Genomic DNA, 18,010 nt, shown 5'->3' with positions numbered 1-18,010 from the left:
GCCATCGCATTTCATATTAAAACTGCACTAAGTGATAAGTCTCTGTACAATACAATAATACAGATCCAAATTAGAAAAACTAAAGGAATACTTCAAAAGGACTTTATGTTGTTTCTATTAAAGGCCGTAACCATTTTGTTACAAGTCTCAATAGAAATAAAACAACAAAGTTCAAACTCTCATGAAGTATTTTCTTCATTAAGACCAGAAACTTGACAAAGAAAAGTAATAATTTTGGTCTAAAATAAGAAACTACACTATGTTCCATTAAACAGTACTATAATGCACAAGGGAGATTCATCAACCACAGACTAATTTATTTCTCCACCCATTCTCTAGTAACAGAAAAAGTTGTAAAGAACAAAAAACTGTCCTAGAGACATATTGTCTACATATTTTAAACTTAATTTCCTTTAAAGAATATCCCAATTAAACAAAAAGATCTTTTGAGCCTGCACAATTAATAGCATTTAATGGTATTTTTTTTCCAGTCTATAATAGACTTTGCAGTGCAACTTTTTTTTTTTTTTTTTGTCAAGGAAAAGAAAAGCAAATGCCTTCAATTGTCAAGGTAGGTTTTTGCCTTAAAAACAAGAGCCATTAAGTGATACTGACCATTCCCACTGCATCCTGATCAAAAGGGTTCCATTCAACATTCTCAGGATAGCGAGCAAGAACTTTGGACTTAAATGTGCGTCTTAACGGAGTCTGATCAAAGTTCTCCCCTGGAGGTAGAAGAAAGATAAAGATGTAAATATATCATTCTCTTTTTAAGCTCTAACAAAGCCGTAAAGCAGGACATCAGCAGGTACACGTGAGAATAAGTGAATTAAACATACACACTCCTTTCAAGAGAAACAGAAAATGCAAGACAGTTAGTTAGCATAAAACCAGACTGCAGATATTAGCAAGGACTGGCACTGAAACATTTCTATGTTAAGTATCTGTGCTTTTCCTTAAGTGTATCTTCAGATTCTGATTATGTCAACAATTCTCCAAATTACTCTTCAGTTATTTCAGATTCTCATTATAATATAGCTAAAGCTTAAGCTTCGTGGATTTTTGTTACAGAAGAAAAGCACAAACAGACAAGAGGCAAAGATGATGCAGGTTTAACATAAACAAATGTAACGTCACTTAGTTTCTTCTTCAAGACTTAGGGAAAAAAGGATGTACATCATCTATTACAAAAAGTTAGCTGTGAAAAGAGAGCTTAGAGTGTTAAAAGATCAAGAACCAAGTAAGCACCCATGAAGAAAGGGTATCAGGAGAGCAGAAGATTGGGTTTGTTCTGTTTTTAAATTTCCCCACGTATTTTCCTTTACCTTCTGTTGCACTTGAAATGAAACAGCTGGCACCATCTCGCGTTTTAGAGGCCTGTATATACTGGCATAAAGCTATATAACAAATAAAAACAACACTGCATTATAAATTTCATACTGTCGACTTAAACTGTGTAGCTAACACACCAGTAAATAATATGTACATTTTCTATACTGAATGAGCATGCATAATGACTAATCTACTCTCCGAATATGTTTTCTGTACATATACAACCTTGTATAAGTTTCACATTTCATACAGGTATTTCTTGAAGGAGATTACCAACATGTCACAGCAGCTCCCAGTTCCTGTATACAGAACCACAACAGCAACGCCGCAACAATAATTAGTTACCTGACAAACGAACGTGTTTTACATGTTAAAATATAAAATAGTCCCAAAGAACACACAATGAAATTAACTCCAGTGACAAGACCATCCCAAGGCCTACAGAGGTATACAGATTTAAGCAGCGTGGTTCTAATTTTTAATAGCCATACTAAAGACTGGCTGACACAACCTCTTAAATTTCCACTAACGCAATGAATGTCTATTGTGAAATCACTCAGCAACTCCACAGTTATACTTCCAAATTTGTGTTCACTAAGAGAAAAAGAAAAAACAAAGGAAAAAAAAAACTACATAACCACAGATCTTAAAAATAAGCACTGCTATCTCACTAGAATACAATTAGCTCAGCAATCATGCAGCTGCTGGCAGCTGCACTAACAATCAGTCAGAATTGCATGAAATCATACAATTTAAATAAATCAAACTGTTTCAGCAACACCTGCAAAAGAGAAAACACTCTTCAACTCCTCACTTATTTTCTTACATGCTACAATTACATGGCAATAGAAATTGATTTTAAAATTGATTGGGTTTGTTCTACACTTCTACAGTAATATTTAAAACTCAGTTTCTAAATGAAATAGAATCTTTATTCAGTTACTTCCACAAAGTAGCTATACAGAGATAGTTATAACTGCCTATAGACAATAAAGACCCTAGTAAACACACCCTACAACAGCAAGGAAAACTTCATTTCCATCATATGCTTAGAAGTCATCTAGAGACGACTAAGTTAACAAGTCACCTAACTTTGGATTTGGTTTTAAGTCTGCCTTAACTATTACCTCCAACAGCGATCTGGTCCTGAATCAGGACCTAGGACAGGTCTCACGGTACCTAAGCTGCCCGAACGTTCCCTTCATCCCCATTTTTTTAGCACTGAAATTAAAGGAAAGATTGCCATTTGTCTTTTCTTTTTTTCCTGTTTGGCTGAAAAGCAACAAGGCAACTGATTTTCATTAAAAAAAAAAAAAAAAAAGTACCTGAGTGGTTTTATGTTATTTGGTTCAATAATATCATTCCTGAAAGAGAAATGAATGGCTACTGAGGGAATTAGAAACATGTATAGAGAGAGGGGTAGTTAGGGGAAACAAATCTAATACAACTTCCCTGAAATGCAGCCTTCTTGAAAAAGAGCAGAATCAATGACAGAAAACATTTACTAATAGCATTTATGCAAGAGCTAAAAAACAAACGTAGAAGATGAAAATAAGGGCTTAGAGAACTTCCAGTCTCTAAGAAACAAGTCAGGATGTTTAACCCACCTACTGTTTTCCATATTTACATCTGTGCAGATGATGTAATACCAGCCTTTTTTACAACCGAGGAAAAAGCTAGTTTGTTTTCCTTCCCCCACATAATTAAACAAGTAAACATCTGAAAGTCAAGTTTTCCCCTGAGCTTGGAAACCACATGACAATTACTGGGTTCACCTACATGCAAGATCATGCATGTTTTTGAAAGAATGAGACAATTTCTAGAATAAAAATCTTCTTCCCAAAATGATCAATAGTGAAAAAATTCAGGATGCTGCTCTTCCTTTACAATCACCAAAAAAATCTGCAAAAACGGATGCTAATCTACTTTAAAAAGCCTTTCCTCACATTTCCCCAAGACATACTCTCTCTAAGACACATGTACATTTTTTTAGATCTAAAAATCAGTCTAAAACGTAATGTAAGAACTAAAACAGGTTTCTGGAAATCCACCTTGTCTTTGGAAGTAAATCCTGATCCAGACAGAAGCATACATAATAAAACAAACCACTGGACCTTCAGAACGAGCAAAGCTAAAATCAAGTGATTCGATAGGGAAGGGAACTCAAGCGACAACTCACCAACACCATCTGCAAATTTCAATCCTGGAACAGAAAGTTGATCTGTGCAACTGCAGGACATTGAGCAGCTTATTTTCTTGCTGTTACTACCAATGAGAACCTGAGCACCAGCAGGTTGCTAGGTTCCCCTTCACTTCCCTCACTGATCAGCTCACAGTTACCAATAGGCATCCAACCACACACACACATACACACAAAATTGCTTTACTTCAGTGTCCAAATCCAATTAATCCTTAGTTCCTAAACTTATGACCAGTTAGAAGCTTCTCAGCTTCTCACACACTTTTTGCTCCAGCAAAGCATCAACTGCAGCACACTTCCAGCAGGCAAAAATAACCCAAAGCTTCAAGATGTTTCTATGTGAACTGGACACCGGATTTAGTATTCATTGAAAGCATTTTGATTTAAAAAAAAAAACAACTCTGAATAACAAAACATTTTAATGAGGAGGAAGAAAAACATCAGAAGTTGACAGTTTTACTCTAAAACTGAGAAAATAAAAATGCAAAAGAAATTGATAAAAATTACGTATCCCATAAGTGTTAGAGTGAGTCACGTTCTCACACTGAGGACAATCAAAGGTCTGCTGTCATCAGATTCTGCTTCTCATAAAACTCCTCTCCTTAAAGGATACTGGCCTATGTGCCTGTAATCTGGGCTTCCTAATTACAAGCACATTAGAACAGCCACACACCCCAAATATTTCACATTTGAACTATCTACTACACCTATTTTGAGTGATATTGCAATTAGCAGCCTAATATTGACTGTAACATACACCACAATGCAGAACTGCAGTGAATACAGGCCAACGCTTGCTCCACTCCTCTTCCTGACATGACTTCTCTTGACACGTAACCTGTGAGCAGAAGACAGATGTGTCTGAAGTAGGACTCACAAACTCAAAAAACACGATATACTGTGGAACACAGCATTGCTTTGGATGTACTCATAAAACCACATCTACCAATGGAAACTGCTTCCACAAAATCATACAGTGGGACAAAAGGTTACTGAAAGTACAGCCAAGCACAGAGATCTTCACTAACCTGCAAGATGCTATCTACCAAGCTCTCCTCAGCTTTGAGGTGGAGCAAAAAGAAGAGTCAACCCCAAAGGGCTTACTTCAACTCTTACTTGGTTTACCCTGAGAAAAAATTGATTCACTGCCTTTCACATTCTTCTTAAGGAAAAGAAAAACGTCCTCCCAACACAGTAAAAAAAAAAAAAAGTTAGGTCATTCAACTTCTGGGTTCAATTACTCATGACCTCCCACCAGTACATAAACTATCAGACATTAGCACTTTAAGTGAAGAACCTGAAATTTCAAATTCTCCATAAAACAAAAAAGAAAGATGAGATTCTTGAACTGCTGGAAATTCAAACTTAAAATCCTACCACCAAAGATGAACACCCCTTGCTTCTTTCCCTTCTTTTTTGACTATGCCACTTGCAATGTTCTGTTTGCAAGCTGAACGGAGGGGAAGACAATTCATGGCTGCAGTCACTGTTACTAGATGCAGATAAACATGCCAAGTTGAAGAATCATCTTCACATGCAGTCATGGAATAAGCCACAGCTGAATCGAAACTGTTAACATATGTTGTACACCGAAGCCATGCCTGCAAAACAATTCCTTCCAGGTACCTTACAGCAACAGAAGCAATACACATCTAGGTGGACTGTTTCTTAAACTGTCCTTGCTGAGAAAGGGCAAAATGGATAAATATATATATATATATATATAAATATATATATATATATATATATATATATATATATATATATATATATATATATATATATATATATATAAACTGAACCATAGGTTTTTACATATGCTATCAATTCATCGTTTGGATTCAGTTTTTAGAATATGACTACAATGCAGTGCTACAACTCCTAAAAAAACAAACAACCATTCAAGGCTAAGAACCATACAGAAATCTCTCCCTGAATACTAGCTTGGAAAAAAACAAAAAGTCTCAGAGCAGATATTAGAGAGGTAGAACTGCCAATTTTCCTGCCGCAGCAGTAAAGAACCACTCAGAAGCAGCTATCCTAGTTACTACAAGTGCCTGACAGAAGAACTGAATGGTCACACAACACTGGTTTTCAAGAATTGTTAATACTGCCACCTTCATTTGTTCACTGAGCCTGCTGACTTGCTCAAAATAATTATAAAACAAAGCTCTACTGATTCTTATTAAGCAGTTTGCTGCCTTTATCATGCTAAGCAGCTTGTTTCTTTAAATTCCTGTGGTATAGCCTGCTATTCATTCAACCCACTGAGTTTCAATGTACATTTACTGTGTAAGTGACATCTTTTAATAGAAAATTATATTGGAGATGGTAAGCAATCAGAACAAAACAGCTATATTTTCCACATAAGGACACTCTCATTTAAGCGTACGCAGGCTGTACATGAATGTCTTACGGCAATCAACATAAAGCAGATTAACCACAAAACAGTTCGTACTGCTGTAACTAAACAAATAAGAATAACAGCCATCTGCACCAGCAACGGCAATTATGAACCACACGTTTTGGGCAGCCTTCCTGAGCTAAGCAGCACACTAGAGAAATGGCAGTCAGGATTCAAGAGTCCTCAGAGAACCTGTAACTGTATCATTTACCTCTTCATTTCCCATCTCACAGCTTAAAGAGTCTTGCAATGGCGAGACCCATCGCAGATTGCACAGGGTAATGGCTCAAGATGAGGCTGGCCACAACAGCCAAAGAGTTGGATTTTCCAAAGAGCGGACTGCAAATCAGAAGTCAGCCAACACAGGGATACAAACAGCGCATGAATTATAAACACCACCCAGAGAACAGCCTAGCTGCCTTAATACTGCATCTCCACGTGCTTTGAAAGAACCTTCAGGAAACCAGACAAGAAGACCAATTCAGTACCAACTCAGACACCATATATAACAAAATACTATATATATATTGTTTCTTATATATGCATATATGAATAACGTATTTTGTTAATTCTATTCTGCTTTGAGTGTTAAAAAATGCATTAAAGCACACACAGTAACATTTACACTCGGGTGAAAATGCATATCGTATAACGTTTTTAAATGCATCTTTCTCATTCTTGGCTTTTGGATGAAAACCGAGTAACTGCAGTAACATGCCTGTCATGGGGCACAACACATATGAAAAAGTCCAAATTGTCTGCAAAAATACAGGAATGGAAGCATTCCACAACACATTTAGAATGAAGCTAATCTAAAACCAGCAGCTGATGTCACAAACGGCAGTAGGATCCCCAGTTCAGCCAGCAGCCACCTTCTCAGTACGTGCAATGAGGTTACAGATACAAAGACATTTTTCTGGAAAGAGTGTTATCTTTGCAAATCACATTTACTGAGCATAAAAATCACTCCAGCTCTAAAATCACTGGTCCAAGTCAAAAATAACAAAAATAGCTAGCTGGTAAAATAGTGTGTATATAACTGGAATCCATGCTGTAGAAGAGATGAAAGAGTAGAACAAATTAGAGAAATCAGAAGCAAGACTGACGGGTAGCAAAGGATAAGCAGAGTGAGGAACAGGTAGTATGCACCCTGGTGCCAGATAGCCAGCAGTTGATCTGGTTACACTGCATAATACAGGTGCTAAAAATGCATGCAGACATGCAAAGCAGTTCCATTAAAAATAAGACTATTTTCAAGCCTTAAGAGGAGAAAAAAAAAAAAAAAAAAAAAAAGTGAAAAAGCTGTAACTTATCTATACGGCCTGCATCATACCAGATGTGAAATTAGGTGGCAATTTTACTGATCCACTCTAGCCCTTCAAAAAATGAACAAGAAATAAAAAGCAGAAAGCCCAGACTTAACCTCTGGAGAACAGTACCATTCTAACTTATCCCCAGAGGTGGCTGAATTTCACGGATTCCCACCTACCAAATAACATTGGGATGAAACACAGAAACTGGCCATTCTAAGACACGCTCTCAGAAACACAGAAATAGATGCTTTCTATCACAAGAATGAACTGTCAGGAGTCCACATCGTAGTGTTAAAGAAAAGTCACTTCAATGCATAGTTGGAGAGCTACTAATATACCAATAATTAGCCACTGCTTCAAAAGAATGGAAATAAAATAAAAAAATACCTTTCTCTGATTCCTTCTTTAACAAACGCTGATCTACATGTAGCTACAAAACTCTACCAACTAGGAAATAAACAACGAAAGTTTGGCAGACTAAGGTAAGAAAGTCACTGAATGAGAATTCATGGAATAAAAACCATGATTCAAGGAAAGACGCAGCTGCAAGATCTGTAAGCAGTCACGCCATCAGCAGATAAATGCCTTCAGATTATGACTTGCTTCCTTCCTTCCAGCTCCTTCTCTCAAAGCAGATCCACGTGCATTTCCCATCAGAGGATTCCCTTTCCCAGAGAAGCTCTTTCTTGGATGTACCCTGAAAAGAACTCTTCTCTTTTATGCTGAAACACACTAACCTACTGTCCTGCACTTCTATCCCCTCCTCTGCTCGCTGCTGGCAACAGACACAGCGCAAGCTGAATTGATGGCTAGACTAGCTAATTTATTGCTCAAATTGGGATTTTTAACTGTTTTGAAAATTGTTTGAATTATTTATGAGAAAAATCTTCAGAATCACTTTTTTTCTTTTTTTTTTTTCCAGTATTGCTGCTTCAGCAATTGGAATAAGAGGTTTCACACCCACTGTATGCAGTGAATCAGGGGTTTGCCCACTGTCTTTAATGGCTGTTATTTCTTAGGACTTGGAAGAAATCTACAACCAACAACACTCACAGCTCTGACTCCCTCCAAAAACTCCTTTATGCAAGTTAAAAGGTTCTGCTTTGGCTGAGAAAAGAGTTCAAAGGCAAAGGAAGTCCTCTGTTCGCCTTTCTAAAACAAAGGTAGAAATGCGTGTTAGGGACACACCACCCTCTACTTAAGTGTAATGGAAATGTAGGTTGGGTGGAGTGCCATCCTTCAGCTGTAAAAAAAAAAAAAGACTTTATTTGGAGGAAGCAGAGAGAAGACAAAGAATAACCAGTGCAATTAAAGGCTCCTATGTGTTTGTTTTCTTTTGCCTGTTTGTCATCCAAGGAACCCAAACTTGCTCCTTATCCCAATCCCATGAGAACACACTCCTTTCAGCATACAACCTTTATTTCAACATTCAATGAACAATACACTTCTATCTCCTGCAGCCACCAGAAAGATGGTAAGGACAAAAAGACAAGATCTGCTGACTGGAAAACATACTTTTGTTTTCTTGGTTTCTTTTTCTTTTCAGCTTTTCATCAACTGTGACACAAAGAACCTCACTCTGCACTGAAATTAAAAAAAAAAAAAGTTATTTTCACTGCATAACAGAATATTGGGTGTAAATGTCACTGGATACAAATAGACCATCCATTCCTTCAGTGGCACATATTCTTCTAAGCTCTCTGTAACTAATGAAAATGAGAAATTTATAGATACCCACTTGTAATTTAAGTCATTCATCCAGTTGATAACAAAACGCACTGCCACACTTATTCAGGAACATTCTCAAAAACTGCAGCAATAGTTTTAAAGCACCAACGAAAAGCAGTTGAGAACATCTGCATTTTGTGACTGCAAGCTCAGAAAATGAGTATCTTTCCTTTTTCCCCATACAGTTTTAAGGAAGGTGGGAAGAGGTGGGCCAGGGAAGTGACAAAAGAAACTACCAAGAATCCAAGGCAGCTTTTTACAAATTAAAGAAAATCCCCAGCTCCTATCTTTAAAAGCATCCTAAGTTGTTTTTTGTTTGTTTGTTTTAAGAGAAAGACTGCATAGGCAGCACAGTAAGAGGACATGATGCATTTAAATAAGACTGCCTGATGGAAGTTTTCAAGGAACTGTTCTTATAATGAAAACCTTTTACAAGACTTTTTTTTTACTGCACTATCCAGAGCAAAAAGACAGAAGGACCTTTTGCTCTGTTTTCAACAAACAGAAAAACAACAGAAGCAGCATTCAAAATTACAATAACAGGCGTGTTCCCACCAACAGCAGGGAGCAGGGCTGTGCTTCTATTACAGAACAAAGCTGAAATGCATGCAAAAGACACTAAGAAACAAAAAGAATGGCCCATCTTCAGAATAGGACAGAATTCATTTACATGTACTAGAAATACAAAATGGAAGAGACCAGCAGAGTCAGGTTCTTCGCAGAACCAGATCCTGAATAAACTTCCATGGGACAGGTGAACCCTGACACCTACCAGTGTCTAGGACATGCAGTCCTAGAAGCAACCTCACAGAGCACAAGAACACGTCCTCTGGAATACAAAACCCTTAGAGCTCGAGATCAGGTCAGTTTTGCAAATTGTTCCATTTCAGACAGATTTCAGACTGAAGATCTTTTTTTGACTATGGCCAGGGTTGGAAGGGACCTCAAGGATCATGAATCTCCAACCCCCCTGCCACAGGCAAGGCCACCAACCTCCACATTTAATACAAGACCAGGCTGCCCAGGGCCCCATCCAACCTGGCCCCTGACCTCCAGGGACGGGGCATCCACAACCTCTCTGGGCAGCCTGTTCCAGCACCTCACCACTCTCGCTGTAAAGAACTTACTAGTTCAGTCAATGACTGTGCACTGTCAAACTCTTCCCTCATTCCAGGGTCTGGTGCTCCCCAGAACCTGCTACAGTGATCCATGTCCAACAGGATTAGCCAGTCCTTGTGCAAGGCATACAATCACAGTAAGCACAGAAGATGGGAGACCACAGCAGCCTACAGTTGAGATTGGCCTGGGCTGCCACAAAATTTCTGTAGGACTTTTTCTCAGAAATGATGTTGATAAATAGAAATTTTACCACTCCTCAGTGAAACAGCACAGTGAGGCCTCCCACATCTCAACCCCTCAGACCACCCACACAAGTGAGTTGGAAAGGGACATGACATTCCCATGCTGATTAGAGCTGGTACTGGGACCTTTCCCCGAAGTAATACTGAGGGCAGTTCAGTCAGTTAGTGCTGGGCTTGGAAAACAAACCCAGGACAACTCCCTTACCACAAAAGTGGTAAGGGAGTTTGCTGAAAGTAGCAAGTCAAGGAGAAATAGGTAATATATGCAAATAGTAGATAGTTGACAAAAAATAAGGGTGATGAAAGTCAGAAACACCATACAGCACAGTACAGTACATTGCAGCATCCTCAACATCCCTCTCCACATCTTCCTGAGATTGTAAATACAAAGAGTAGCAAGTACAGTTGCGAAAAGAGTTTCCCAAGCTCTCCTGAAGTCATGCTGGAAGAAAATTTGTCTCTGTGAGACCACCTTGTTTCCTCACTAAATTAAACATTGAAATGTTGTTCTACATGCAAATGACAAAGCTGGTTAGGATTGCCTTGTTAGCAGACTGCAGATCACTTACCACCACCAATGAAGTTTCTCCCTCAAGGTATTTGAGGACTAGTATAAATGATGCAATACAAAGGTATACGCTGTTCCTGACTGTGGCAGATCATTAAATAAAGCAAATAAGATAGTATTCTACACTTTCACAGAAAAGTTTGAAACTACAGGTGTCTTGTCCATCAAATAAGCAAAGCAGCACTTTCCTAGAAAAAATGAGAAAGAAACCTTTAGAAGAAGCACTCAAAGTAAATTCTTCATCCCTCATCAGTCTGTGTTTGAATGCTTGATCATTTCTCTGTGCAGTAATATTTTATGCCTCTCAGGGTTAGCATTCTAATTCACAGCAAACTCAACTCAACCACAAATCCAAAAGGCTTGTCAAGAAAGTCAGAGAGAATAATTACTGCACAACACACATCAGTAAGTAATTGTTTCTGACATTGTCTCTTCACATGCATTACTTCTGTTACATGAGCCTGCAGGTCAGAGGGAATTCAAAAGAGAAGTATGAGAAGGCATTACCACGAACACTCAAGTAGAACATCACTTGCCCAAAAGGCAGATAAAAACAGCTAGCATTTTGGAACTACAGGATCAATAATTCAAAGATTTAGAAAAACTCTGCTTTATTATTTGCAAGTGGTAGTACTGCCCCAAAAAATCCATGTAAGGTTTTCTTTATATAGCACTTCACTTGCAGAAGAAACCACAAAGGAACACACACACAAAACAAAACAAAACAGAAAAGAGCAAAGGAACAGAAAATCTTAAAACTATTCATCTCCGTATGCCTTGCCTTACAGATGTGAAACGCCAATGCTTTTCAAAAAAAAGGTTTTAGAAGCCTGCCTTGTAAACTACATTCTTATGACACATTCTAAACATCATCAATCTACTCTGCAACTTCCCCTTCCTCCCACTTTAATTGAGACCCTTACAAATAAGCTGAATCTGTAACTGAATAGTGGAGGATGGGAGAAGGAAGTGTTTCGGGATGTGAGGAAAGATTTTCTAAAGCAAATGTGATAACCACACAGTTGGTGTTATAGAAACGTCACCTAATAAACCCCAACTTCAAATGCAGTGCAGCAAAGCACAGCTGCTTCCCCCTTACATCAGCTCTCCCATTCTTTATTCCACATATCAGCTACCCTAGCACGTCTGCCTCAGTTCCCAAAGAGACAAAAGATCTTTTTTGGCACTCAAACATGGCAAACAACTCGGGCTTCTTGGGAAAAGACAGAGGGGGCAGGGTGCAGTAGAATAAACTGCTATGTGGATTAAAGCGTTCCACATGTGCCAGTGTAAGCCCAGCCAAAAGCTGTCGATACCTAGTGCCCATCCGCAGTGACCTGTGTGAGAATAGTGCAGGGTCCAAACCCTGGTGCTGCTGGAGGGGCCTCCATAGAGCCAGTATTTCAGCCAGCAGCCTTAGAGGAGGAATGGAAGTGAAAAGCCTTCCTTCAGCCTTGGAGGGAATGCCCAAGGGAGGAGATGTACTGTTAAGGAACTGTGCAATGCTTGTACTGGTGCCATCTATGTTAGGGACGAAGAGAGGCAAAAGGAAAAGGAAGAAAACACTTCAGCTTATGGAGAAATTAAGCAGTGGCTCCTACCAACACAGTTTCTGCAGTGAGTGTTGGCACTATTGCTGCAGCAAAATGTGCTCACACACTGTTTACCCAAGAACAAACAATGCTGTAGAACTTCACTGCAAAACCAGTGTGCTCCAACCCCAAAATGCATTATTTAATTCCCAAAGATAAATGTCCTAAAGAGGAAAATAAGAAATAAATAAAAAATAGAGACAAATATCAGTCAGAAAGAGCTCTGTGCTTGCTCTTCATCTCCAGCCTTCCCTTCAGGCACTCCTGACAAATACCTCTGAGGCAAACTGAAAACCTGCAACTACTTAAGTGTGTCGAACTTGCAGACTAGCACAGGATCCAACAACAACATTACTACAGGAAACTGCTGTACCAATTCCGAACTACTGAGTAGCAGGCATTGCTTTATATATCTGACTAACGCTCTCAGTTACATCATCATACCCATATTTTAAAACACTTCATAAACGCTACCAAAAGGCACTTATGAAGGTAAGTTGACATCTTAAACCGGAACCAAGCAAAATAGAAAAACAATGACACTTCAATTACTGGCACAGGGATGAGGTGAGACATTTCTCTTCTACTGGTGAGGAGAAACACTTGCTTTCATGTCAGTTTGTCAGATTAATTTTGAGTGTAGCTAAATAAATACCACACATCGTCACTTAGAATTTCACACACCAGCACTAATAAAGCAGCTAGTGTCTCAGCACACACATGCGTTACTCCTGATCGGTCCCATGATGCTACATCATTGATATACACTGATCTTATCTCAGTGCTGTTGGAAACAAGACGCAAGTAAAAGGTATAGGAGATTAAGGATAATTAAAATAGTATTACATTTCCGTAAAGTAAATAGAAAATGAGTATGGATTCTGAAAAGGCACATTAGAAGTGCCTATTGGAAGGAGAAAGCCTGGACACAAGCCCTCACTAACATCATTTGCAACCTCCTTCAAGAATGAAGCCCATCATCAGACTGACAAGTCAAAGCACTAAAACACTGATCTTGGTAAAAGAAACAGGAGTTTACCTATTGAATAGATTCATCTTAGGACCATACAATTCTATGGTCTGTTCAGACCAGGAAGAACTGCAGAAAGAAATATGGTTGACACACCAACCATTGGCTTTAGTCATCCAGAACATTATTGGGTTCGCTTGTTTTTTTTTAGTTTTTGTTGGGTTTTTTTTTGGTTGGTTGGAGTTTTTAGTTCTTGTTTTTTTCAATAATCCTGTTCGTAAATCATCATCCTTTTCACAGAATCACAGAATTGTAGGGGTTGGAAGGGACCTCCAGAGATCATCGAGTCCAACCCCCCTGCCAAAGCAGGTTCCCTACACCAGGTCGCACAGGTTGGCATCCAGGCAGGTCTTGAACATCTCCAGAGAAGGAGACTCCACCACCTCCCTGGCAGCCTGTTCCAGTGCTCCGTCACCTCACTGCAAAGAAGTTCTTGCGCATGTTTGTGCAGAACTTCCTATGCTGCAGTTTCCGTCCGTTTCCCCTTGTCCTGTCTCCACTCACCACTGAAAACAGTCTGGCCTCGCCACTCTGCCCCCCACACCTTAGATATTTATAGACCTGGATCAGGTCCCCTTTTCTTCAGAGACTATAAGCATTTTCCTTTTCCAACTACATCTCCGTGTAATGCTGTTATTCCTGAAATAACTACTACCATCTTTACAATACAGCACTCACTACTATGAAGGCATGTGCAATACTGAAAGTATGGGGTGAGAATACAGTGCCCACGTATTTGTGTCTGAATTTCACATTATGTGAAGGAAACTTACATGTAAGGAATGCAACAGCAAGTTCATCCACTGCTCTGCCACTGCATAATAAACAAACTACTGGTACATGGTTGGTAAAAGTTAACGCACCACAGAAAAGGAAAAGAAAACAAAATCTTTAGAGAAAAAGAATGTGGAATAACAATTCTAACCGTTCAGTGGAGCACAAGTACTACTTTCACCACCCCTCAGTTCTCATCTAAGCAATTCAACACAGAAGGGATTCCAGCAGAAGGACAAGGCACCACTTTGTTCTCCTCTCCAGGACGCACTCTTCAACAGAGATTAGGAAATCCCAGCATGATGTTGCAGCATTACGAACTGCAACACACAAAGATTGTTGGCAGTTGATGTATTTCATCATTTCCTTTCTGAAGAAGCATATGTCCCAAAATACTGCACAGCACCTAAGAGATATGTCATCACTTCCAGCACCTTGTCATCACTGGGAAACATACCTCAGCCCTCTCCAGTTCAGCACAGAAACGCTGCTGGATGAAGTTTCAGTGAGCTCCAAGCCCCAGGAGCTGTATGTTTGTCTGTGGGTTTGTTCTACCCCCTCTAGCAAAATTCTGCCTCCTGCTTCTAAGAACACGATCATCATGATGAGAAAACTAGATAACTACCTCACACCTCTGGACAGAAGAGCCCAAGCTACAGAAAATATCTTTAGCCCATGCTAACTAGGAAGCCCTACATATGCTATTTTTCATTATATCACAAGTAAGCAAACATCACTTTACACACTGACAGAAAACAATATGCGTGTATACATTTAGCATCAACTGCACATTTTCTGTCACTCAGGAAAAAAAAATATCATGGCTGTACTGTTTAGCAAGCTTCCAACGCACAAAGGAGAAAGGCTATCACAGGTGTCTGCTCCAGCAGGAGCCAGACTGAGCATCAATCCTCGCTCTTAGGCTCCACCGACAAGCCCGCAAGGAGGCCGCATTACGAACAGCACGGCTGAGGACCTGGAATGCCCACAGCCTCTCCTGCCGGGTGCCCTGCAGGCAGCACCCGGTGCCCGCAGCGCCCGGCAGCTCCCCGCTCCCTGCGGCGGGGCGGCGATGACATCATGCCGTGCCGGCTGCACACCGCAGCCCTGGTGCAGGGGAGCCCCGCGGGGACTCGCAGCCTCAGCCGGCAGCCGGGGCTGCTGCCGCTCTCCCAACAATGGACGCTTCGGAAGCAGATTGTCTCAAGAGGGCAAGGATTCAGGTCCTATTTTTCGGCACAGAAATAATAAGAAAAAAAAAAAAAAAAAAAAAAAAAAACAGCCACACAAAAAGCCCCACTCCACAATAAGCCTTTCATTCAAACAAGAAAACCTTCCAGGAAGTGCAGTGTTTCAAAGCCTGACCCAAAACCCACCGAAACCAACAGAGGCCCTCTGCACGTGTATCAGTGGGCACAGGAGGAGGCTGTAACCTAAAAGATGATTTAGAAAGCATTATCAGTGCCACTGCTGTGCATTATTAATAATGCAACAAACTCAGCAAAACACACTGGAATTCTGGCTAGCTCTTCTGTTGGGACATTATCAACTTCTTCTCCTTCTCCTCATTCCTCCCTCTTCTTTTTTATTCTTAACCTGCTCCTCAAACACGCACAGACCAGCCTCCCACAGCACAGCACACACCTCTTATCACCAGCAGCACCATCAGATGGGGCAAAAGTGGAGTGCAAGGTATCTCACACCACAGCACTATAAGCTCTAGGTGCAGTCCTTAATAGGGAAAGCAAATACAGAACGCCATGCTCCAGCCCTCACAACTGCAGATTCAAACAGAATTACTAAAAAAAGGCACTGATCTCTTTTTCACATCCCTGTTTGATAGCCAGCTCAAAGGAACACCATGTTTTTGCATTTCATTATGTTATTCACGTGCCCACTGAGATCAGAGACTACCAGCAAGTGTGCCATGCACTACATTACACAAATAGGCATGTAGTAAATGAGTTACTGTTTTTAATCTAGAAACTTTGCTCACTTATGATTTAATTCAGACAATGGAATCACCAACATCCTTCAAGGAAGTTATGTTGCATTTTGTTCTATTTCTTACATTGAGTTGCTGGTGTAATTTAAAAGGCCATTAAAGTGCAGACCATTACACTGCATAGGATCCTCAAACAGTAACCTGCAGTAACATACAGAGGGGTAGAGGTAAGGTCCCACTCAGCATCATGAACTGAGGAGAGATCGCCTTTCAAGTCATTAAAAGAAGAAAGTTATCATCATGGCCCAAAATGTGCAGAGTTCATTTTTTCATCAATTCAAATCAAATCATTTTCATCAATTGCAAGAGATGAGTTCCATAACATATATTTCACCCTACGAGAAACAGGCATTAATTCAGACAGTGCTTTTAAGACAGACGCAAAACAAACATGTATTACAAAACCAAGTTAGTTAAACAAATAAACACGGTACAATCAAGGCAGTTAAACTACCAACCAACCAAACATACAATCAGTGGTACTGAGCTCACACATACAACCAAGCACCAAGGCCAAGTTTTCGCCATGGCAATGATTCACCTTTCTGAACGCTCAGCAACCCAACGCACTTGCAGCCCGTGTGGCGAGGCCAAGGCTGACCCCAGGCACAGCCACAACAAAGGGCAAATGGGCAGCCCTAAAGCAGGGCTTTGGCACCGCGCTACAGGGCGCTGCTGGCCCCAAACACACACATGTAGCACGTTCTCTACCAAAAGCCAATCGTTCTTAACACTATTTCTGTTAGGTGCTGCAGGAAGAGAATCTGTATCCCACGTAGAATCAAAAAATAGAACAGAGCAAGTAAAACAACTGTTACTTTCTCCCTAAAATCCAATTCCTCGTTACCAGAGCGCTCCTAGAGCTCAGGATCCTCACCAAAAGTTGGTGCGTGCCACCACACTCCGGGAAGAGCGCGGCAGATCGCTGCCGAGGCCGAGACGGTCGCAGATAACGAGTCCCCCAACCCCTCTCCTTGCACCCCTGCTTTCCCCACGCCGTTGGGAAGCGGCACTCGGTCGCGTTCCGCACGAAGTTCCGCACGCTCCCGCGGGCACTGCCGCGTTCCGAGCAGCCCCGCGGCTCCCGGGGCACCGCCGCCCGGACCGGGGAGCGCCCAAACCGGAGCCTCGCACCGGCCCCCGCCCGGTGTCGCTGCTCCCGCCGCGCCCGCGCTACGCGGCGCTGACGGCCGCGGGTGGAGAACGGCGGGGCGGTCGCCTGCCTGCTGCGTCCCGGTATCGGCCGCCGCCCCCCGCCCGCGGTCACTCACCGGAGAGCTCGTCCGGCTCCAGACCGGTCTCGGTGTCCAGCCCGCAGATCACGAAGTAGTCGGCGAAGCGGCCGGGTGCCGAGGAGCCGCCCCCGCTGCCGCCGCTCATGCTGGAGCCCGAGGGGTGCGCGGGGCTCAGGGGCTGCAGGGCCGGGCGGCGGCGGGCGGCGGGGCTGCGCCAGCTGCGCCAGCTGCGGCGGCCGCCTCCATGATGGAGCGGAGCGGGCAGCGCCGCGCGGCATTGTGGGTACGGCCCCCAGCTGTTACCGCGGGGGGGGGGGGGGGGGCGGCGCGGGCCGAGGGACCGCAATGCTGCGCTTGCGTACTGCGCTGGGGGGTGACGTCATGCTGCTGGGCCCGGAGGGGCGGGGGGGAGCGGGTTGGGGTGCGAGGCGCGCGGTCGCGCCGTGAGGAGCTGCGAGGGGTGGGAAA

At 41.6% G+C, this 18,010-nt stretch overlaps 1 protein-coding gene across 4 annotated transcripts in view; it reads right to left on the bottom strand.

The window, feature by feature from the left end:
- Positions 1-17,687, bottom strand: part of DENND5A (DENN domain containing 5A) — a gene marked incomplete at both ends in the record, with an annotated part of 58,110 nt that extends 40,423 nt beyond the window's left edge. For 3 of the 4 annotated variants that reach the window (XM_079537004.1, XM_079537005.1, XM_079537006.1), the window contains 3 exons: positions 616-725; positions 1,326-1,397; positions 17,579-17,687. In XM_079537004.1, the coding sequence (XP_079393130.1) occupies positions 616-725; positions 1,326-1,397; positions 17,579-17,687 (291 nt within the window). The remainder of the gene's footprint in view (positions 1-615; positions 726-1,325; positions 1,398-17,578) is intronic. The other variant, XM_079537007.1, reaches the window with a different exon arrangement.
- Between the last annotated feature and the right edge of the window lie 323 nt (positions 17,688-18,010).

Source organism: Tetrao urogallus (assembly GCF_951394365.1).
Source record: "Tetrao urogallus genome assembly, chromosome: 6".
In the NCBI taxonomy this organism is placed as follows: Eukaryota; Metazoa; Chordata; class Aves; order Galliformes; family Phasianidae; genus Tetrao; species Tetrao urogallus.
The sequence above is the reverse complement of the archived record's forward strand: the minus strand, read 5'-3'. Positions and strand labels throughout refer to the sequence as shown.